General features: G+C 48.6%; 1 protein-coding gene and 1 long non-coding RNA gene across 4 annotated transcripts in view; one reads left to right on the plus strand and one right to left on the minus strand.

Moving 5' to 3' along the window:
• LOC115077053 overlaps window positions 1-1,498 on the minus strand; it is an 88,458-nt gene extending 86,960 nt beyond the window's left edge. For 2 of the 3 annotated variants that reach the window (XR_003852943.1, XR_003852945.1), the window contains exon 1: window positions 1,338-1,387. This is a non-coding gene — a long non-coding RNA (uncharacterized LOC115077053). Of the gene's footprint in view, window positions 1-1,337; window positions 1,388-1,415 lie in introns of those variants that run through there. The other variant, XR_003852944.1, reaches the window with a different exon arrangement.
• TMEM201 (transmembrane protein 201) lies at window positions 1,476-23,132 on the plus strand. The gene is made up of 11 exons (XM_029579201.1): window positions 1,476-1,602; window positions 2,967-3,084; window positions 3,206-3,400; window positions 4,845-5,021; window positions 5,270-5,634; window positions 7,007-7,210; window positions 17,523-17,722; window positions 18,293-18,364; window positions 19,222-19,467; window positions 21,423-21,563; window positions 22,428-23,132. The coding sequence occupies exons 1-11, from the start codon at window positions 1,514-1,516 to the stop codon at window positions 22,523-22,525; spliced, it is 1,905 nt and encodes a 634-aa protein (XP_029435061.1). The 5' UTR covers window positions 1,476-1,513; the 3' UTR covers window positions 22,526-23,132.
• The last annotated feature ends 455 nt before the right edge of the window (window positions 23,133-23,587 follow it).

The raw sequence follows: 23,587 nt of genomic DNA on the forward strand, positions 1-23,587 counted from the left end.
CTTAGTGTGTGAGGGGAGTCCGTGTCTTGTTAGGGGGTGTGTGAGGGGATTCACTGTCTCCTTAGTGTGTGAGGGGAGTCCGTGTCTTGTTAGGGGGGTGTGTGAGGGGATTCACTGTCTCCTTAGTGTGTGAGGGGAGTCCGTGTCTCCTTAGGGGGTGTGTGAGGGGATTCACTGTCTCCTTAGTGTGTGAGGGGAGTCCGTGTCTTGTTAGGGGGTGTGTGAGGGGATTCACTGTCTCCTTAGTGTGTGAGGGGAGTCCGTGTCTCGTTAGGGGGTGTGTGAGGGGATTCACTGTCTCCTTAGTGTGTGAGGGGAGTCCGTGTCTCGTTAGGGGGTGTGTGAGGGGATTCACTGTCTCCTTAGTGTGTGAGGGGAGTCCGTGTCTCGTTAGGGGGTGTGTGAGGGGATTCACTGTCTCCTTAGTGTGTGAGGGGAGTCCGTGTCTCCTTAGGGGGTGTGTGAGGGATTTCACTGTCTCCTTAGTGTGTGAGGGGAGTCCGTGTCTTGTTAGGGGGTGTGTGAGGGGATTCACTGTCTCCTTAGTGTGTGAGGGGAGTCCGTGTCTCCTTAGGGGGTGTGTGAGGGATTTCACTGTCTCCTTAGTGTGTGAGGGGAGTCCGTGTCTCCTTAGGGGGTGTGTGAGGGATTTCACTGTCTCCTTAGTGTGTGAGGGGAGTCCGTGTCTCCTTAGGGGGTGTGTGAGGGGATTCACTGTCTCCTTAGTGTGTGAGGGGAGTCCGTGTCTCGTTAGGGGGTGTGTGAGGGGATTCACTGTCTCCTTAGTGTGTGAGGGGAGTCCGTGTCTCCTTAGGGGGTGTGTGAGGGGATTCACTGTCTCCTTAGTGTGTGAGGGGAGTCCGTGTCTCGTTAGGGGGTGTGTGAGGGGATTCACTGTCTCCTTAGTGTGTGAGGGGAGTCCGTGTCTCCTTAGGGGGTGTGTGAGGGGATTCACTGTCTCCTTAGTGTGTGAGGGGAGTCCGTGTCTCGTTAGGGGGTGTGTGAGGGGATTCACTGTCTCCTTAGTGTGTGAGGGGAGTCCGTGTCTCGTTAGGGGGTGTGTGAGGGGATTCACTGCCTCCTTAGTGTGTGAGGGGAGTCCGTGTCTCGTTAGGGGGTGTGTGAGGGGATTCACTGCCTCCTTAGTGTGTGAGGGGAGTCCGTGTCTCCTTAGGGGGGTGTGTGAGGGATTTCACTGTCCCGTTAGGGGGTGTGTGAGGGATTTCACTGTCTCGTTAGGGGGCGGGAGTGCGAGGGATTTGCGTCTCGTTAGGCGGCGTCTTGAAGGTGAGGGTCATTTCGTGTTCCCGCGGCCGCGCCCCCGCACCGTGACTCACCCCGGCCCCAGCTCCCCTCACGACGCTGGCCTTTCACGCGCCGGCCCCAGCTGCCCCCGTCTCCCAGCGCGCCCCTACCTTGGCTGCTGATTGGCTGTGCGAGCGGCGCGAGCAGTTACAAAGCGCGGCTGAGATTGGCCAGCGCGAGAGCGCTGACGGGGACGGCGGGCTGCAGCATGGAGGGAGCGAGCGCGCTGCTTCTGCCGGCGGCCGCCGGCCTGGCCGCCACCGCCGCCGGCCTCCTGCTCTACCGGCTGGCGCGGAGGTGAGTCCTGGCGGGGCGGCGGGCTTGGATTGCAGGTCGCCGCCTCATGCGGAGGCCTGGCATACGATGGCCTTTGCTGGCGCCACACGCGACAATGCGGGCAGGCCGTAGACTCATGCACAGAGCGAACCGGAGAGAAGCTGCGGACTCCCGCGCCCCCCGCCTGCCAGGTGCTGCCCCTTAGCGGGGTGCACAGCTGACCCGGCTCTTTCCCCACCTGCTTATCCTGCGCGCTGATTGGTCGTTCTGTGGCCAGCGCTAGCTCGCGATTGGTTGCTCTGTCATTCCTCTTGGCTTTGTTCTTGGAGCGGCGGGGCATGCAAATCTCTCTCATTGTGCATAGCCTGAAACCCCAGCCTGTTGTGCCTCTTGTTTACTGGAGCTGGCCATCCCTGCGCTATACAATTCTGGAGACCAAAAGGATATAAACTGGTTGGAGTTGGTCCAAAGTGTCAGTAGTCTACCATTATAAAGCATATGGAGACCGATTTTAAAGATTTAAACCCTAGAAGAAAGGAGAGAGATGATGGACATTTTAAATACTTCCAAGGTTCCATGCAAAGGAAGTGAGCCTCTTTCAAAAGCCAAGGAGGCTAGGGGTCATGAGATGAAGGTGAACAGGGTCCTCCTTATTATTATTATTATTATTGTTACTCATGAGTAATCTTAATTTTTATTACAGAGAGGGTAGTGGATTCTTCTAACCATACAGATGGTAGAGACAGTGTCCGAATTCAAGGGATCTCTAAGGAATTGTAAATAGTATCAGTAGGCAGACTAGATAGCAGAAAAATCACTACAAGCTGTCATGTGTCTGTAAATTTATTTATTTTATTTATTTAAGGTTTTTTTATACCGGCATTCAAGAACTCGTTCTCATCATGTCGGTTTACAGAAAACAGGGGTGCAAAAATATAACCGAAAACATAAATAAACGTGGAGAAGAGAAGCAGTTACAATTAACAAGGGTTCATGAACTGGGATTATCAGAAATAAGAGATAGAGAAGGATAATTATATACAAGTGTACAATGTAAATAAGGAGTCCTCTGTATATACAAGAGAACAAAATAAATATGGGGTCCACTATATACAGCTACTTAGCATAGGAGTCATTGATGGATCTTGTTAGGTGGAGTTCGGGAAGGCTTGCCTGAAAAGCCATGTATGTAAATGTATGTTGGGGTGCACCTGGTGAGGGACAGCATGTGACTTCTCATAAAGCTTTTGTCCCTGTTTTTAATGGTCCTGTTGTCTGACAAGCCTTTGCAAGCTATACCTATTCTGCTGATGCTAATAAGAGTTAAGAGAATCTAATGTTTAGAAAAGTGATTTGTTTTTTTTCCCCCTTTATCTGCTGTGTAGAAAACCAACCCATCTACGGGTGAACTGCTGGTTCTGTAACCAAGACACCGTGGTTCCATATGGAAACCGGAATTGCTGGGACTGCCCCAACTGTGAGCAGTACAACGGCTTCCAAGAGGTAAGAAGTGGATGGTGGAGAGGGCCTGACCCCTAGAAGGGGTGTGATAGAAGGTGGTGGACCAGTCAGTGATCAGGGAATGGGTGTATGACTGTTTTGTTTTTTAATGCTTCCATTGTAGAATGGAGACTACAACAAACCAATCCCTGCCCAGTACCTGGAACAGCTGAACCATGTGGTATCAGGAGGCACAAGCTTCTGTGATATTGCCAAACCCCAGCAGTGGGTCAACAGCCAAATCCTGCTCTGTAAGAAATGTAACAACAATCAGAGCACCAAAGTGAAGCAGCTGGCATCATTCCTGCCCCGAGAGGAGGTGAGTGCAGCTTTGCAGCCTGTGGGATTTGTATCCCAAAAGGCCATAAAGTCGGTTAAGTGAGGACTGATGAAGGACAGCATCTAATCAGCATGCTGCATCTGGAGCTGTGTTGTATGGTGGAGAGCTAAATATCCTTATAAGAAAGGAACCTCAGGATTTTGGGTTGTGAGGTAGCAGGAACACTGTATTCTTAATGTACTCCTGAGCTGTTCTGGACAGAACCTGCACAAAACTGGAAGGCAGGGGGGAGTGTAGAGTACAAACTGAGATGCCATCATGGTCAGGATGTTGGAGAGTACGGGGTGAAGGATGTCTAGCATGTTGGCTAAGATTTTCCTCAGTCTGATGTGGTTAAGCTTCCTAGGTATTCAGTCCTGGGAGCCTCTCCTGTGCTGTTGCTCCAAGGTCTCTTTAGATTTTTTGGTTCCTTCTCCCAGGGGGGGGGAGGGGTGGTCTGTCCTGGGTGATAACAGGGTGCGGTGTGCCATTTTGCTGCTAGCAGGAAGGTCCTGCTGTGGCGTGTAAGAGGGCACCTGTGTGTATGTGTAAGAGGGTGCCTATGAGGGGGGGGGGGGTGTGTGTGTGTGTGTGTAAGAGAGGGTGCCTATGAGGGGGGGGTGTGTGTGTGTGTAAGAGAGGGTGCCTATGAGGGGGTGTGTGTGTGCACGTGCCTGTGTATATATGAAAGGGTGCCTGTGTGCATGCAGGGATGGGGGCGAGAGGAAGACAGTGCGTGTGAGAGATACAGAGGAAGTGGGTGTTTGTGAGAGAGAGAGACTGAGGAAACATGTCTGTCTCTCACACACACACTCAAGCTCCTTCTCTCTCTCACCTAGTGTGTGTGTGGTGAGACAGAGGGAGCATATTTTTTGTGTGTACTCCCAGTCCATGATCTAAGGGTGAGGGATTTTTAAAATCCTTATTAGTTTTAATTACTGGGTGTTATTGATATGTCTGCTGTTTTTCAAATATTTTATTGATATTTAGGAAATTTTAAAATTATATATTGGTGGGATGCCAAAGGAAGTATCTGCCCCAGGTGCCAAATACTCTAGGTACGCCATTGTGTTCTCCTTCCCTGAATGCAGGTGACTGGGGAGAGCATTTTTTTTTTGAGTCCTGCCTAAAATCCTGCACTTTTTGAGGATTCTTTTAAATCTCAGACCCTGACTTTGTAACCAAGTTGGCTTGTTTATAAATAGGTCTTGACTAAATTGTAAGCTCTATTGAACGTGACCTCCTGTGTAACTGTACAGTGCTGCATGTGTCTAGGGGATGCTGAGCTGCTTGAATTGTCCCTGTAAGCACATGCAAATCCCAACTGGGGGTGTTTTCCTGGAAGCAGAAGGCTCCCTGCTGCTGTCTCTTTCATTGAGAGGGTCTAGGAAGGAATGTTGGGGGTGTAATATCCTTCAGGGTCTTGTTTTCTGTGTCTCCACAGGATCGATATGAAGAGGAGATTGAGCTTTATAAACATCACTTGGAACAGACATACAAACTGTGCCGCCCATGCCAGGCTGCTGTGGAATATTACATTAAACACCAGAACCGGCAACTGCGGGCTCTGCTACTCAGCCACCAGCTCAGACGCCGGGAGACAGACAAGGGTTATAGCCAGGTACCTTGCAGAGAGTGGCAGGCAGGGATCATGGGATCACTCGTCACAACTGGGCCTGTACACTTCCTGTTTTTGACTCCTAGTGGCAGCTCTGGAAATAGCACTTAAGGGAACAGTATCTTGTTACTATTTGCAATGTTTTTCAGAACATGGTAGAAAATGTAATCTAGGAAGGAGAGAATCTGTACAGGGGAGGTGAGTGGGATGCTGCTGTGGAGTGGATGTTTCAGTTCAGTTCTTTCTTGCAGGGTTTCTGCTCTTCTCAGCCTACTCCCATCCGGGTGATACTGCTGCGGGTTCTGGCCTTCCTCAGCTGTGCAGTCTTGGTTGCCATGATGCTGTCTGGATCAGGAGATCCATTCTCTGCCTTTGGCATGATCCCAGTACCACTGTCTTCTGCTGTTGCCAATGATTCTGAAAGAGAGACCGGGCCTGCGGGTGGTCAGACTCCATCAGTTCGCTCTCACTGGCAGGACTTCCTGTTGCTCTTACCAGAAGCGATGGTGAATAACTTAAGAACTGCCTGGAGCTATGCGCAGAATCATCAGATGGGGGTGATGTGCCTGGGCCTGCTGGCCTGCTTGTTGGCTATGCTTCTGGCTGGACGTGTCAGGTAGGGGTGTGGAAGGTCTCTGTAGCAGGCTGTATAGTACTTTATTATATCTTGGACTTATTGTCCTTCAACAGGAGCCAGAATAGCTCTCAAGATATAAAATACAGTGACAGTACAGGGAACCCCTTAGATTTCACTAATTCTGGGGAATCTGTATCAATTGCTGGATTTCCAGATAAAAGCTAGAAATCTCTGGGCTGCTTCCATACTGCTGCAGCCCCACTCCTTAAGGAAGCTTGCAGAGAACAGGATGAGATGAAATTTAATTAGTTCTGCCCCAGCCTCACCCCCTCCCCTTCCTCAGGAAATCTGTTGGGTACAGGAGGGGAGGGGCTGAGCCTGGAGCAGACACTGCAGGCAGCAGGAGGGGGGAAATAGGGAAGGGCTGGGGGACACAGCTCAGCCTGAAGCAGTGATTCCAGGACTTGGGATTCAGCTGAGGATGCGCAAGTCAGGAGTATGGAGGAAGTTGAGGAAAAGGAGAGGTGAAAATTGCTGGTCATCCTTAAAAGGGAGGGAGGAGTGGAAGAGATCAGAGAGACCTTTCTTTCCCCTTAAGAAGCAGCAGTCTCGAGGTGACCACAGGTACGTACAATAAGCAATAACTATCCCTTCCCCCATTCTTCTCAACTAAACCCCACAGCATTCCCACCCAGCCTTCCAGGTAGTTCCTGCTGGTGCATCCTACTTCCAGATGTAGATAGCGCTAATCCCTGCCAAATAACTTAGAATGCGGAATTCACAATAAACCATAAGAGAGGTCTTGCTTGCTATATTTAGAAATACATGTGATAATTAGCTTTGCAGTGATCTAGATAAAGCTTACCAGAGGGTACCACCCAGAAAGGCCATGGAGACCTAAGAGGTCAGATAATAGGCAAAGCCATGCAAGTATTGGTAGCGCTTTAGCTGATTACAAAGCATTTGGGCTCACAGATGAGAAATGGGGAGATGGGTGTGAATTGAATAGATCTTGCAGGTTCATCAAGCCTTAGATAATGGCATTACAGGGAAAGAAGGGCAGGAATGGCCTTGGAAAAGAGAGAGAGCTTACAAGCAGTCCTTCAGTGTGGACAGGAATAATTGGAGACAGAGTGCTTGATCTTTCTGCTGTTAGGATTGAGTGTTCTGTATCTAAAAACTGTCCTTGAAATTGATCTATGGAAATCTTGTAGAATAGGGGGAACTGTTTCCCATGAAACAGGGTACAGCAACCAAGGCAAAACCAATTATATCGTTTTTGGGTGATTGGAGTTTTATTTTATTTAGATTTTTAGGTTGGGGGGTGGGTACCATTAATGGAGCTGCTGGTGGAGGACGCGTTGGGTTTGTTTTTGTAATTTTGTGACATCTCCTCCTCACTTTGTTGCAGGCTGCGCAGAATTGATGCCTTAGCCTCTGGTCTCTGGCTGCTGGTTATGGGCCTACACCTAACTGAGCGATACCTGAGGACAGACATCCCTGACTGGATGGACACTCTGAAATTCAGTGCCACGTCGCTGTGCTGCCTGGTGGGCTTCACAGCAGCTATTGCCACTCGGAAGTCATCGGGCCAGCAGAGATACCGGCCCCGAAGGTCAGAGCCCAAGCAGTGATTCTGGGCCAGAAAACACAATGCAAATGGTGCTTGAACTCTTGTACTGCAGCTCCTGCTTCTGTCCCCCTTGAATGCGGTTTTGTGTGTTTCTTTTTTCTTTCTTTTTTTTTTTTTTTTTTTTTTTTAATTCTTGCTCCATGTTCAAAGCCTTGACTTCCTTTCAGTTTTGGCTGCTGCTCATCGTCCATCCTAGCTGCAGCCAGAGCATGGGTTCCAGGAAGATAACACTGTCTGGGCTTGTTCCATTACGACAGTCATGCTTAGCAGGAACAGATCTAGCAGTGGGCCCTGCAGATCTGTAGGACTGGTTTGCAGATCAACATTTCCTTGCTTTGTCACCTACGGCTTGTGGTCTCTTGTCCATTGTGCTCCTTTCATGTCAGGGGGATTGTAAGCTCTTTATCAGAGGAGGGTTATAAAGGATCTGAGCCCCTCTGCAGTACAGATTATGCCCATCCTTGGTGTTGCTCAAATTAGGACTGACAAATCAGGATCCTGGCCTCCCATCCTGTCCCCCTTGGGTTGAGCCCCCAAGTCAAAGGTCACGGGGTGGAGACACTTCCATGGCGGAATTGTCAGTAACCAAAACCCAACAAGGGGTGGGAGCAGTGAGGATACCACACGCTATCATCCGTTTCCTACTTCCATGCACCAAACACTACCAGAATGATCAGGAACCGCTAAATCTGGACTTAAGGCTGGTGAAGAACATGGAAGGTCTCTCCCAGTAGATTGGCAGCAGAGCCATTGCCTGGGAGCTGGGGTTTGAGCATTTGGACTTCCTTCCCTCCTGTGGGGAAGGACAGGTACTTGCATGGACTTAGTTTGAGGCGTAGCAGAATTATCATACTTTTCCCGTGCGTAGCTGATGGAATGTCATGCGTGCATGCTTTCTGCAGGGAATCAGTCTTCGTGTCCACTTCTCAGTATTAGCAAATGCTCTCAGTTTTCGGTGACCCGCCTAGTTCCTTGTAGGAGGTCCAAGGTTGTCCTGTAAGAGGTGTGAGGAGGGTTCCAGAGCTGAGTAACGTTTTTTAAAGTACTGAAGCTTGGTTTGAGTATGGGAAGCCCTCCTCCCCTTACCTTAGAAGAGCCGAGACTTCCCTCCCAGCGGGCCCAGGGAGGGGAGGGGGCTGGCTGGCTGGTTAGAAGTAGGTTTTCATTCTGAAGACTTGGAGGTATTTCCCCTTAAGTGGCACCTTTTGTCCTAGGCACTGGTTTGAAGGTGCCAGGTGAACTTATAGAGCCAAATGGTCTCTTGAGAAATCTGGATGATCTACCAGTGACTTGGCCCTCGGTCTAACTTTTAAGCAGGGAGACATCCTAACACTGCCTCTCACCTGTGTGTATCAGTCCACTGATTACTCAATGCATTTTCTTGTATACCGGTTTGATTTTATGCTTTGTAACTACTGCTCTGCCTGGCAGAAGTGAGTTTTTTAAATAAATGGCCACCAGGCCTTGAATGCATCTCCAGTCCAGTGCTTTACTACAGCTGTCGCTACTCGTCTTCTCAGACGCCCTGCAAAGAATGGCAGCAAGGCAGGGTGGAGAGGTCCATTCTAGGGTTTAAGGGTTTGGCTGTGGCTCTCTGTGGGACTCCTGCTCCTGCTTGCTTAGCACAGGTTCAGGGCTTACTTTGCTGGGTTGCAGCAGGACATTTCCCACTCATTAGACAAGGTGTATTTTGAGTGAGCTGATAGCAGAATGTGGGCGGGCAACAGAGCTCATGAGCTGGAGGTCCGAGCAGGAAAGGAGCTCGTGTTCACAGGGTGCAGGGACAGCTACACCACCTCCATATTGTAGTCCTGTGTTCCCTTCCTTCCTTTCCTGCTTCACTTTGTTGTAGCTCATTCTTTTTTATTGTTTTGTTTTTCTTTCAAGCACTGGCAGTGATTCTGGGCCTGGGAGGACCAGAAATGTGCCCATTGTAATTGGGAGGCCAAAGGTGGGATGGGAGGCTGGTGTCTTAGTGTTGGTGATTCCCCTGTACCCACCCGGATCAGTCCAGACTCCTGGGTTTATGCCTCCCTGCCAGCAGATGGAGACAGAGTCTCGCTGACACTACTTGGTATACCCTGGTTCCTCCTGCAGTTCCCCAGTATTTCTCTGTCTCCAGCAGATGGTGGCTGGTGTATTAACCTGCAGTTCTTTAGCCTGCCAAGCTTGTTTTGTGTCTTTTCTTGTGAGCCTTCCTCCCAGGGGTTGGGGTCCCGGAGAGGGATCTCTTCCCTGTTTGGTTGAGGTGGACGAGCTTGGGGGTCTGTGACCTTTTTTACTCTGTCCAGTTTCAGCGGTGGGGTACAGATCTCGTGGTCCAGATCCCTCCCCTTCACGAGGCCAATTCAGTGGCTTTTTGGTTCAGGTTTACTGCTCCCTTTTTTTGCTGCAGTCTCTCCCTCTCCTTAAGAACATAAGAAATTGCCACACTGGGTCAGACCGAGGGTCCATCAAGCCCAGCATCCTGTTTCCAACAGTGGCCAATCCAGGCCATAAGAACCTGGCAAGTACCCAAACACTAAGTCTATTCCATGTTACCATTGCTAGTAATAGCAGTGGTTATTCCCTAAGCAAACTTGATTAATAGCCGTTAATGGACTTCTCCTCCAAGAACTTATCCAAACCTTTTTTGAACCCAGCTACACTAACTGCACTAACCACATCCTCTGGCAACAAATTCCAGAGCTTTATTGTACGTTGAGTGAGAGAATTTTCTCAGATTAGTCTTAAATGCGTTACTTGCTAACTTCGTGGAGTGCCCCCTAGTCCTTCTATTATTCGAAAGTGTAAATAACCGATTCACATCTACTCGTTCAAGACCTCTCATGATTTTAAACACCTCTATCATATCCCCCCTCAGCCATCTCTTCTCCAAGCTGAACAGCCCTAACCTCTTCAGCCTTTCCTCATAGGGGAGCTGTTCCATCCCCTTTATCCTAATATGGAACCTAACATCGTGTAACTACAGCAAGGGCTTATTTTTCCCTATATGCAGCACCTTGCACTTGTCCACATTTAAATTTCATCTGCCGTTTGGATGCCCAATCTTCCAGTCTTGCAAGGTCCTCCTTTAATATATATCACAATTCGCTTGTGATTTAACTACTCTGAATAATTTTGTATCATCCACAAATTTAATAACCTCACTTGTCGTGTGTGTGTGTATATAGATAGATATATATATATATATATATATTGAAAAGCACCGGTCCAAGTACATATCCCTGAGGCACTCCATTGTTTACCCTTTTCCACTGAGAAAATTGACCATTTCATCCTACTCTCTGTTTCCTGTCTTTTAACCAGTTTGTAATCCACAAAAGGACATCGCCTCCTATCCCATGACTTTTTAGTTTTCCTAGAAGCCTCTCATGAGGGACTTTGTCAAACACCTTCTGAAAATCCAAATACACTACATCTACTGGTTCACCTTTATCCACATGTTTATTAACCCCTTCAAAAAAAATGAAGCAGATTTGTTAGGCAAGACTTCCCTTGGGTAAATCCGTGTTGACTGTGTCCCATTAAATCATGTCTTTCTATATGCTCTACGATTTTGATCTTGAGAATAGTTTCCACTATTTTTCCTGGCCACCCTCCAATCTTCAGGTACAATGGATGATTTTAATGATTGGTTACAAATTTTGGTGGACATCTTGTCAAAGGCGCAGTTTGGGGTGCTCCCTTTTAAGGGCAAGCTTTTTTTGGTGAAGACTTGGAGCAGATCAAGCATCTAGGATATAATAAAGTGCACAAGTTGCCGGAAGATAAGTCCAAAGGATTTCTGCCGGTTCGTTCTTTATTTTTGGAACCAAAGGCATTTCTGTCTGAGCAGAGCTCTGGGCACGGGTCAGACACAGATCTCTGGGAGGTCCCAGTCCTTTTGTGGCCACAGAGTGAACCAAGAGGGCTCAGGACAAGGGCCAGGTGGACCCAAATCTGCACAATGAAGGGCAGCTGACCCACTCCTTAGTGGTCTGATGTGATCTTGAACCACTCCTCAGTCAGGGGTTGGTTGACTCTTTTTACGAGGAGTGGTTCAAGATCACATCAGACCAGTGGGTTCTAAGTGTGATAGGAAAAGGCTACACTTTATAATTTGCTCATTTATTTATTTGTAGGGTGTTATATACCGTTATTCGGTAGAGCCATCATAACTGTTTACAAATCTGCAATTATCATTCAACATATGCAATTATCTTACAATCAAATGGAGTTAACATAGTAGTTGGGAACAGTAGGGTTTTGTGAACAATCAACATATTTTCTTAGTCGTTGAATAACAGAATATTGTGGAGAACATTTTCAAAGAACTTAACGGATCAAGGGAGGGGGTAGAAAAGGAGGGTACATCAGGAGAGCATGAAGGAGGAGGATTATGCCTGCGAGCTCTGTTGAATGCTGGGATGATCAGGTGTCAGAATAGAGTTTGCGGAATAAAAATGTTTTTAGGTCTTTTTAAAATGTTTTTTGGATGTGCTGGGTCCTCAGTTCTATGGGTAGGGTGTTCCAAGTTTTGGGGGAAGCAATGGAAAATGCTCTTTCTCGCGTAGTTGAAAGATGAGCGTCTCTTAAGGTGGGGATGTTTAGGAATCCTGTGTTGTTGGAGCGTAGCTTTCTTTGTGGGTTTTGGGGGGTTATGTTTAAGCCTTTTAGACCATGAAGATCATCATTTAAGATTTTATGAATGATGGTCATAGATTTATTTATTATTTATTAAAGGCTTTTATATACAGACTTTCTTGATACAAATCAAATTTGTAGGTAATTCGTGCAGAAATAGGAAGCCAGTGAAGAGAGGTTAAAATGGGTGTAATGTGTTCGTTTCTTTTTTTTCCGGTAAGGATTCTGGCAGCTGAGTTCTGCAGTATTTGGAGTGGTTTGAGGGATGATGAAGGGATTCCAATAAGTAATGAGTTGCAGTAATCGAAGGTGGAGAAAAAAAATACAGTTGGAGGACTGTTCTGAAGTCAGAAGGGTTGAGAAATGGCTTTGTGTCTTAGGGTTAGCTTGTGGTATCCTTCTTTCGTTTTATTTACAATGTGGGGTTTGAAAGAGAGTTCGGCATCGATGGTAACTCCAAGGTTCCTGGTATGGGTGGTAGGGATTATCGTTGTCATTTGTTTATCTAGGATTGTAAGGGGTGGCGGAGTTGGATTGGGTTTTTTATCCATGAGTATGATTTCAGTTTTGTTGAAGTTGATTATGAGTTTCAGGGAGTTTAGTAAGTGCTTGATTGAGATAAGTAGATCTGATGTTTTTTTGTGTGCGTCTTCAATTGAGTTTTGAATGGGAATTAGAAGCTGAATGTCATCAGCTTAGAGGAAATGTGAGATTCCATGATCTTTTAGTAGTTGGCAGATGGGTAGGAGGTAAATGTTGAAGAGGGTAGCGGATAAGGCTGAACCTTGTGGAACTCCAGTTTTGAGGTCAATCATTTTTGATGGGGTGTTGTTGATCACTACTTGGTATGAACGATCAGAGAGGTAGGACGAGAACCATTGTAATGTAGTACCAGAAAGGCCAATGTTTGACAGTCGTTCTAACAATATATTGTGGTTTACTGTGTCGAGAGCGGCTGATAGGTCAAGGAGTATGAGTAGGTATCATCCAGTAAGATACCTACTCATGGTGTCTCCCTGTGCTTCTCCAGCAAAGAAAATTATCATTTGGCAGACCATCCAAAGAAGAAGAATGCAGGGGGCCATTGTACCCCTTAACTAGAAGAAATGGGAGATGGGGAGTTGTTCCATTTATTTTGTGGTGCCAAAGAAGATAAAGATAGCACTCAAGTTCCCCATTTCTAGATGGAAACTCTCAGGTCAGTCATAGCGGCAGTGCAAAGTGGGGAATTCTTGGTATCCTTGGACCTGATGGAGGCATATTTGCACATCGGAATATGCCAGGATCATCAGAACTACCTCAGGTTTATGATCCTTGGGGAGCATGTTCAGTTTTGCGCTCTGCCGTTCGGTCTAGACACAGCTCCGAGGACTTTCACCAAGGTCATGGTGGTGGTGGCAGCGCTTAGGAAGGAGGGGCATGCTGGTTCACCCATATCTGGAGGACCTTTGCCGTCAGGCAGTGGAAGTGGTCTTGCGCCACTTGAGATCCTTGGGCTGGATAGTGAATCTAGTCAAGAGCCATCTTTCTCCTTTGCAGGTCTTGGAATTCTTGGGCGCGCATTTTGATACCTATGCTGAAAAGGTCTTTCTCACGGAGGAGTGAATTTGCAAGTTTCAGTCGCAAGTTTGGAGACTCTTGGAGGTCTGGGATTACTTCCAGGACCTCTGTTCCATGGTCTCAATCTTGGAGCTGGTCTTGTTGGGCATTTGCTCATATGAGACCTCTACAGAGAATGCTACTTTCCCAGTGGGATCAGAGGTCAGAGCAGTTTCATCTTCTACCCCTTAAGAGTTCGCCAGGTCCAATCTTTTGTGGTGGCTTGGCCGGGACCATTTGTGCCGCAGAGTGGACCTCTAGTTGCCTCAGTGGATGGTGGGGACTACAGATGCCAGCCTCTCTGGTTGGGGGGCTGTGCGCCAGTCCCAGGTGGAGGAAGCATCCTGGTCCATCAATAGACTACAGATGAGAGCAGTGCGGTTGGCTCTGCAGGAGTTTCTTCCGCTCTTACACAACTGCGCTGTTAGTCCTGACAGACAATGCAATGACTGTCAACTGCCAGGGAGGTACCAGGAGTTGGGCGGTGGCTCAAGAAGGAGATGCTAATGTCCTGGGCAGAGTGGCGTTTGGCTTTGATAGTGGCCTTGCACATAGCGGGGTCCAACAATGTGCAAGCGGATTTCCTCAGCCGACAACAGTTGGACTCTGGAGAGTGGTAGCTGTCGGAAGAAGTGATCCTCATTTTGCACAGATGGGGCGTGTCTCTTGGATCTGATGGCAACTCGGAGAAATGTGAAGGCGCTGCAATTCTTCAGCCGCAGAAGGGAACACGAAGCGGAAGGGATTGATGCCCTAGTGCTTCCTCGGCTATGCAACGTTCTGATCTATATCGTTCCTCCATAGCCTCTCGTGGGCAAGATCCTAAGAAGAATAGAGATTTCACCTGGAAAGGTGATTCTCATAGCTCCGGAGTGGCCAAGGAGACCGTGCTTTGTGGATTTGGTCAATCTGGCAGTGGACAGCCCCTTGAGGCTAGGTCATCTTCCGCATCTTCTTTGGCAGGGCCCTATATTTTCAGATCAGGCGGATCGTTTTTGTCTAGTGGCTTCACTTTTGAAAGGAAGCAGTTAAGGAAGAAGGGATATCAGGAGGAAGTTATTTTGATTCTGCTGAGGGCTTGCAAGACCTCTGTTTCCTTAGAGTATGTCAGTGTTTGGAGGATCTTTGAGTCTTGGTGTACGGAGCGAGGGGGTTGATCCTCTGAGAGCAGCGGTGGCACAGGTTCTGGCTTTTCTGCAGAGAGGGCTAACAAAAGGTTTGTCCTCTAGTTAAGAGTACAGGTGTCAGCCCTAGGCTGTTTGTGAGGCAAGATTCATGGGTCAACCCTAGCTGTGCTTCTGGATGTGGTACGTTTCCTCAGAGTGGCTCAACAAGTATGTCCTTCTTGGAGCCTTAATTTGGTCCTTAAGGCATGTGTGCATTGTCATTTGAGCCTCTAAAAAGGGCCACTGTAAAAGATCTCACTTTAAAGATGGTTTTCTTCGTGGCGATCTGTTCAGCTAGAAGAGGGTCAGAGCTTCAAGCCCTGTCATGTAGGGAACCTTTTTTGCCGATTTCAGATTCCAGAGTCTCTTTGCGGAGGTTCCCTCATTTTTGCTGAAGGTCGTTTCGATGTTTCTCTTAAGTCTGGGGAGCTTCCGGCTTTCCTGAATCTGGAGGTTGGAATGCCTCATGCGAAGGATTTACTGCAACCAATTAGGACATTGAATTGCACAGTCTGGGAAAACAAGCATGGGAGTAATTTGATACAGTGGTTACTACCCTTAACCAATAAGCCTTAATGCTGTTGATGCAACTCTAACATTGCTCTCTGCTTCAATGGAAAGAGGTAACTGGGAATTGGACTCAAACAGCAACCAACAAGGGTCCTGACTTTGACAGTCTGGGAAACTGATAATTAGAAAGGTGTCTTGTATGGCCAGCAGTTGCTACTATAAGCTTGCTGAGCAGACTGGATGGACAATTTGGTCCTTTTCTGCCGTCATTTTTATGTTTCTATGTTTGAGAAATCTGGATATCAGAAGAGCTACTTTGCAATATCTGGAGGTCACTAACAAGTTTCAGATTGTCAGATCACCTTTTTGTGCTGTGGAGTGGTGCAAAAAAGGGTCAGAAGGCGTCAAAGGCCACGATTGCGCGTTAGTTGAAGGAGGCTATTGGTTCCGCAAAAATCTGTTGTGGTCGCTCTATCCTGGAGGGGTTAAGGGCTCATTCCACCCGGTCCCAGGCTACCTCTTGGGTGGAATGTCAGCTGGTGTCGCTGCAAGAGATTTTCAGAGCGGCTACTTGGACATCTTTACATACCTTTACCAGACACTACCGATTGGATGTTCAGGCCTCTGATGTTGGCAATTTTGGAGAAATTGTCCTTTGAGCGGGACTCTCGCAGTCCTACCCCGGTTAGGGACACTTTGGTACATCCCAGGAGTCTGGACTGCTCCGGGTACGTACAGGGAAAGAAATTGGTTCTTACCTGCTAATTTTCGTTCCTGTAGTACCACGGATCAGTGGAGAGTCCGCTCATTCTGATTTTCTTTAACTTTGAAGGATTCTGAAGAATGGTACAAGTTTCTCTTGGACTTTTTGACAACGTTCCTTATTTTTAATTATTCCTTTTTCCTCTGCTCATTCTGGGGAAGGTTATTGACATGGTTTGTTACACGTTTGTTTTGGATTTTCTGCTTGGGTATAATGAGGAGCTGCAGGTAGCACACCGGGTTAAGAGGCAGTGCCTTTCTCTGTCTCCATCTGCTGGCAGGGAGGCAAACCCCAGGAGTCTGGACTGATCTGTGGTACTACTGGAACAAAAATTAGCAGGTAAGAACCAGTTTTCCTGTAAGTGGCTTGATACAACAGCAGCTTTATTTATTTATTTATTTAAAGAATTTTTATATACCGGGGCACGTAAATAACATCACCTCGGTTCACAGTGTAACATAACATAGCAACAAGCTTTACAATGAGTATAAATATCCGTTCACAGTATAACATGGCATAGTAACAAGCTTTACAATAGTTTAAAGGCTGAAAGAGATTAATCTATAAGGGAAAGGTAGAGTTAGTATGTGGGATAACTTCATGTTTTTAGATACATCGATTCCTTTAACAATTGAGTATGAAGTCAACAAATTAACTATTAACATGAGAAAAAGAATATAAACAGTAAAAGCTTGGGGGAAGGAAGGGGGGTGGCGGAGAGGAGGGGGTGGGCTGTGGGGGAATAGGGATGTAGGAGGGGGGGGGATGAGAAGGAGGGTAGTTGCGGTAGGAATATTAAGACGTGTCAGTCAGACAGGGAGTATGAGTTCGGGTATATACCTTTGGAGGTAGTCGGTCAGTCAGGGTTTGCTCATTTGAAGAGCCATGTTTTAAGATTCTGTTTGAATTTTAGTGCCTTCCAGTCACAAAGGAGGAGAGGAGTAGCCCAGGGCAGCAGCTGTGGGAGTCTCTATTCCTCAAACTTGACCTGAGCAGCTGTAAGCAGTCTCTCAGAGGTAGGGAATAGGCTGGGAATCTTGTTTGCCTCCGTGCACACACTGCTGTTATAGGAAGAATTGTATGGGCCACACGGTCTCTGCTCCGAGAGCACAGAGGAAGTGAGTGAGTGGGTTTTGGGGCATGAAAAGTTGCTGCTAGCTTTTTGGATTTCCCCTTATCAGGCCAGAGGTTTCTGCCATCTGAGATGGTTCAGTTGGCTCAGTCATTTGTTACGTTGCCATCAGTGGCAGTGCCAGCCTCTCTCCTCTGCTTCGCACACCTTTTGTTTTTATGCCAGAGGGTGTGTCTGGTCTCTAGGTCTGAGCCATGCAATGACAGGTAGGCCTGTAATACTAAAGCTAGCACTGCATTCCCTGGGACCTCTTTCAGTTATCTGCTCATAGCATCTTCTACCTGAGAGTCTGGCCAGTGCTAGTGACCTCCTCGGCTTCTCTTTCTTTGGGACTGGCTGCTTTCTGGACACCCCCCACTTTCTCCATAATTTGCTTGCAGGAAGCCATTGAAGCGCTGGAAATGTGAGGACACGGAAGCTGCAGGATTCCAATAGCTGGGACCCTTCTGCCTTGTGCAGGGGCTCTGGCTGTTGCTAAATGTTTCTCTCCCCCCTCAGGTATCTCTCGGGAGACTCGTCCCTCTTCCGAAACCCTGCTGGCAATGGCGTTGCGCTCTCCACATTACCACAGCCGTTTGTTCCGCAGATGATGAATCCGCAGTTCTACCGCTCCCCACGCCGGGCCTCTCCAGCTTCTCTCCCGGGACGTCTGAGCAGGGCGCTGTCCTTGGGCACCAGCCCTTCTCTGTACAGGGCAGGTAAGAGTCAGGAACAGGGGGCAGGTTGGAGCCATTGCTCTTCCTCCAGACAGGAGGAGAAATTCCAAGCCCTTCTGTGTGTGACCTCTCACTACAGAGGATGCTGCTGCGTGAGAGAGGGAAATCACAGCATTAGTGGCTGCTGCCGGGAGCCTGGCATGCTGGGGAGAAATCAGAGCCCCTGGACACTGATACCACACACAAGAAATGCGTTCCATGTCCCCTCAATGTGCCCTGGGTGGGCCCCAGTTTAAGGCAACTTTCCTCCGACTGCACTGGGTAAGTGGATGAAGAATTGTGCTCACCCGAGTTAAATGTGAGCCCTGCTGTCAAAGGTGCAGGGAGAGCAGGCCACACTGACCTGGAGGGCTCGAGGACCTTATTAAAGAACTTCCAGTTCTGGGCCTATAGAAACAATCTTTCTGGAATGAGGCCCAAAAAGTGGGAAAGGCGCTTACAGTGTTTTCCATTCCTGCATTAAAGAAGCAAGAGCTTGATGTGCTCCTCCAACTACCCTGGGCTGCCTGGGGGCTGACCCTCACCCTCTTCCTTTCTGTATCTTGTTCCTAGATTCTGGCTACCTCTTCAGTGGAAGCCGCCCAGCATCCCGGGCCTCGCAATGCAAAATCTCGCCAGCATCAGGTAAGGAGCCATGGGGATGTGGCACAAGGTGCTGCATGCTCCTCCCAGAGGAGTCCAGGAGCTGTCCCAGCTGCTGATTGCCCTTTAGTTCCTGTGACCTTGCAGGGTGAAAAGGTTTGAGCAGTAAGGGACTCTCCATGGGCGAGCAGCTGCAGACACCGGGATCCCTGCAGATGTAGAGTGTTCGGCCATAAACGTCTTGGTGGTAGAAATGAGATCAGCTTGGTTTCTGAAACTGCTTTATTCCCTGCTGTTCCTCGTGACACGAGCATGGATACCCAGCACGAGATTGAATTCCTGGAGCCCTTAGGCTGCCCCCTACACATACCTGGCATCGTGAGTGATGTAACTTGCTTACCCTGCCTACTGGTAATTCTGCCCATGCCTCAGCACACGGCTCAACATGTAGCTAATAGCACTCATCACGTGTAAATCCATGTTCACGAAGCTACATTAGCTATTCCCCTCCCTCCCCCGTCCAACATGCACATTTTTACTCTCATACTAACACCTGCCCCGGAGCCCCAAAAGTTTACAGAAGAGCAGAGAATACTACTTTTCTTGACTTCTTCCAATTTAATATCGCAGGAACCGAAAAAGGAAAAAACCTTAAAAAAAAAAAAAGTAGCTGTCATTCAGGTTAGGAAAAGGACGAGTGGTAAAATTGAGCGTCCCAGTTCCTAACCCGCTGACCGCCAGCTCTCCGGGGTGCCCTGGAGAGAGCTTGCTGTGCCCAGTCGTGTTTCTGCACTGCTGGAATTGCCCCATTCTGCCCTGCCCCTGGCACCCCCCTGATCGCTGTCAGATACGCGTTTTCTGCGGGTCTCCACTAACCTTCTTTTGTGTTTTATTCTTAGATTATTTCTCTCTCCTGTCAGGGAGCTGTGCCTCTTCTCCCATCCCATCTCCAGCTCCTTCGGTGGCAGGATCGGTCACTTCCAGTTCTGGCTCCCTTCGCTACCGCCGTCCTCTTATCAGTCCTGCCCGCCTGATCCTGCAGGGACAGAAGCTGCGGCTCTTCCCGTCCCACAGCAGCTGTGAGGAGCCCTCTCCAGACAGCATGTCTTGTGCCGAGCTCCCGCCATTCCCAGTGAAGAGCCATGGTGAGTGTGCTGGCACCCTACAGGCCAGGAGCTCTGAGCCTTTCTGAGACCCTGGGATGAGAAGAAATTTACTCACCCAGATAAGTTCAGTGCCACTTCTTTGGATACTTTTATTGCAAAGTGCCTTGAGCTTGGATTTGGAAAAGGTGAGTAAACGCAAAATCCAAATGGACCTGGGTAAAGGTATTGGATAACTTTGCCACTCACTGAATATTTACAAAAAAAAAACCAAAACAAAATTAATAGTCGAGCAGCAGCCAATCTTGCCCTCCAAAATGAATAGAAAAATGTTGCATGGCCAAGCCAGATTTTTTTATTTATTTATAGGTTCTTTTATACCGAGGTACGTAAAGGAATACATCACCTCGGTTTACAGTGAAACAATAATTTAGCAACCAGCTTTACATATAACAGTTTAAAACAGTAAAAACAATTAACCGAAAAGACTTTACAGAATATGCTGTATTGCAGAATATGCATATTCTGTAATACATTTATTCTGCATATTCTGTATTACAGAATATGCAGATCCCCCTTCTGCCCCTAAACTATAAGCTGATTGTCCAGAGGTGACCGTTGAGCTGGAGAGGCAGTGCTACAGCACGGGGCCATGCTTGTTGCCTCTGTACCGGTCCCTCTCTTGCAGGGAGTTGTCCAGAGGTGACCGTTGAGCTGGAGAGGCAGTGCTACAGCACGGGGCCATGCTTGTTGCCTCTGTACCGGTCCCTCTCTTGCAGGGAGTTGTCCAGAGGTGACCGTTGAGCTGGAGAGGCAGTGCTACAGCACGGGGCCATGCTTGTTGCCTCTGTACCGGTCCCTCTCTTGCAGGGAGTTGTCCGGAGGTGACCGTTGAGCTGGAGAGGCAGTGCTACAGCACGGGGCCATGCTTGTTGCCTTTGTACCGGTCCCTCTCTTGCAGGGAGTTGTCCAGAGGTGACCGTTGAGCTGGAGAGGCAGTGCTACAGCACGGGGCCATGCTTGTTGCCTCTGTACCGGTCCCTCTTGCAGGGAGTTGTCCGGAGCTGACCGTTGAGCTGGAGAGGCAGTGCTACAGCACGGGGCCATGCTTGTTGCCTCTGTACCGGTCCCTCTCTTGCAGGGAGTTGTCCGGAGCTGACCGTTGAGCTGGAGAAGGCAGTGCTACAGCACGGGGCCATGCTTGTTGCCTCTGTACCGGTCCCTCTCTTGCAGGGAGTTGTCCGGAGCTGACCGTTGAGCTGGAGAAGGCAGTGCTACAGCACGGGGCCATGCTTGTTGCCTCTGTACCAGTCCCTCTCTTGCAGGGAGTTGTCCGGAGCTGACCGTTGAGTGGGAGGTAGGGGCTGAACTGAGTTGGCCACACCCTGCCACCACCACTCAGCAGGGTGGGAAGTTTCAAACCTTGATGTGTGTGGCTAACTTTAGAAACTCTTTGAATAATGACCTGAGTAGATGGCAGCAGAGAAGGAGCTCCTAATCCACCCTGACTGCCCAGTCATTCTCCTCTGCGCAGATAAAATTCCCAGACTGAAACAAACAGCTCCCATGTCTCCTGCCCAACCTCTCAGCCCTGTTCTGCCCTCAGTGACAGTGCTGGTCCCATCGCCTCCCTGGCAGACCATCCCAGTTAGCACCATCTTCCTGTTCCTTCGTACATGTCCTGCGCCCAGGTACCTTCCCATGTGACAGAGTCTGACATCAACAGTACAAATTGGCATGAAAAGCTTTTTTCAGAGAATTTGGCAGACTGATTTCTGAGGCCAGTTTAGCAGGGGACATCTCCCTCAAAACTCGGGGCCCTAGGCTTCTGCTTTATATAATACAAGCCAGTAGCCTTCTTGGCCTCTCATCCTTCCCAAGGACTTGACTATCCATGCCCCGACTTCCTTGTAAAGGTTCCTCCTTGGAGACTTGTGAACTTGCGTTGTATAGAGTGGCAGAAGCTGAGATCTAATCCCCAGCCTTCCTTTCCCTAGGACACATGAGATCTCTCACCAGTGAAGAGAGCGTCTATAGTGAGCCTTCTGTCCAGAAAGAGAACAATTCCTCTCACTCCTCCACCTGCCAGGTGGACACCACCACAAAAAGTTGCTTGGAGGAATCCACAGGCTGGCATGGTAGGTACCTACAGGGTGATCAATTTAGGGCTGATCCTAGGGGTACTGTATGTGGGGGGTCCTCTCTAGGGTGGGAGTGCATCTTTCCATACCTGAGCTCTGCATGTCCCTTCTCTTGAAGTGGTGACGCTTGCACTGGTTTGTACAGCCCTGCCTGCTGACCACTTCTGTCCCTGTTGTCCTACCCCCTCTGCAGCCTCCCCTCCTCAGCACCTGAGCTCTGCAGGTCCCTTCTCTTGAAGTGGTGACGTTTGCACTGGTTTGTACAGCCCTGCCTGCTGACCACTTCTGTCCCTGTTGTCCTACCCCCTCTGCAGCCTCCCCTCCTCAGCACCTGAGCTCTGCAGGTCCCTTCTCTTGAAGTGGTGACGTTTGCACTGGTTTGTACAGCCCTGCCTGCTGACCACTTCTGTCCCTGTTGTCCTACCCCCTCTGCAGCCTCCCCTCCTCAGCGTAGCAAGAGAGCAGGGCTGGTGCTCAGGCCTGTCCAGCTTCTCTCCCCTGTGCTGCTCAGCTTAACTCTTTTGAGGAGTTGCCGGTCAGCACTCTGGCTGCAGTGGAGAGCAGTGACTGCCTGCCATTTTTAGCCCCACACATGCTGGGTCAGAGAGGCATGCCTGGCATGGGTCAGTGTTTGTTTGGGCATTACCTGTTAATGTAACGAGTAAATGGAAGGGAGCTAGGGTTAGGCAGCCACAAGCTCATGAGTTGAGCCTCTTCCTGTACGCTGTATGGAGGAAGTGTATGAGATGCAGGTGAAAGGGCAAATTGTCCCTCTGTTAAGTGTTTTTGAAAGTTGTGAACTAGGAAACTGATTACAAGAAAACCTTTTGTTATGGTTGTCTGTCTCTTTTTTCCCCGAAGGATATTGTGGCCATAGGCTCCTGTGGGGTCTTCTGGCCACCAGCCTGGCTGTGAATGCTGCTTTTACATCTGCATACCTCTACCAGAGCCTGCGCTGATCCAGGACTGTACAAAATGTTGGCAGAATCCCCTGCTGTATACGTGCTGGAAGGAAACCTCCGCCTGGAAGGAAGGGTTTTGTTGCTAAAGAACTGCTCTTGGACCCGAATCCTTCTGTGTAAGGACTCTGCCCTCTTCCTGGCCTCTGTCTGGAAAATCAAGAAGAATAAAGAAGGTTCCTTAGCAAGTGTAGGTGTGACTTTGGTTTTGCTGTCTCTGGGAGGGATGGGCTTTGAGTGTTGCCCTGTGCCTTTTGTTATGTGCAAAGCTCTTGGAGGATGGCTTTAAGAGAGCAGCCAATGTATAATACAGACTCATATGCTCCAAAGAGAGAGCAGGGGTGGCCTGCACTGCACCCCCTTCTGAGGACAGCTTGGCTATGGCCTGCCTTCTCTTTTCCTAGACTGGGTTTGGATTTTGGAAGAAAAGTATTAGGAAAAGGCTTCCCTGTGAGTTGTACATAAGGATGATCTCCTGTGTCCATCTTGGTGCAGTCATGACCACTTTCTGGGAGAGGCCTTTGGCTTGCGTGTGCTACACTGCTCTTGCTTTAATGTTCCTAATTCTTGTTTGTATCTTGCTGTCTCAATAAAAATGAATGCTACACCCTATTCGCATAGGGTAGATAAACACAAACTAGAGCTCCACAGCTCTAATATCTTAAGGCAGGGTCCCTCACTTCCACTCAGGTGTGACCTGCCATGCTTTTTCCTTCAACTACAAGTTGCAGCTCTTTTTTTTTTTTTTTTAAATGTAGACATAGCAGAGAGAGAAATGTCGGCATGGTTTCCAGGCCCAATTAATGAAAACTGCTGGAGGTGAAGGGGCCATGCGAGCACTGGCAGATAATGGAGAGAGGTGAGGAGGAGGAGGATAGGTGAGAGGGTACAAGGAGGAGGTTATGCATCCCAGAGGTCTGAAGGAACTTAGACATGAAATTTCAGACCTATTAGTTAAAACTTGTAATCTATTATTAAAATCATCCATTGTACCTGAAGGCTGGAGGATAGCAAATGTAACCCCAATATTTAAAAAGGGCTCCAGGGGTGATCCGGGAAACT

The sequence above is a fragment of the Rhinatrema bivittatum genome, chromosome 15, assembly GCF_901001135.1.
Source record: "Rhinatrema bivittatum chromosome 15, aRhiBiv1.1, whole genome shotgun sequence".
Taxonomy (NCBI): Eukaryota; Metazoa; Chordata; class Amphibia; order Gymnophiona; family Rhinatrematidae; genus Rhinatrema; species Rhinatrema bivittatum.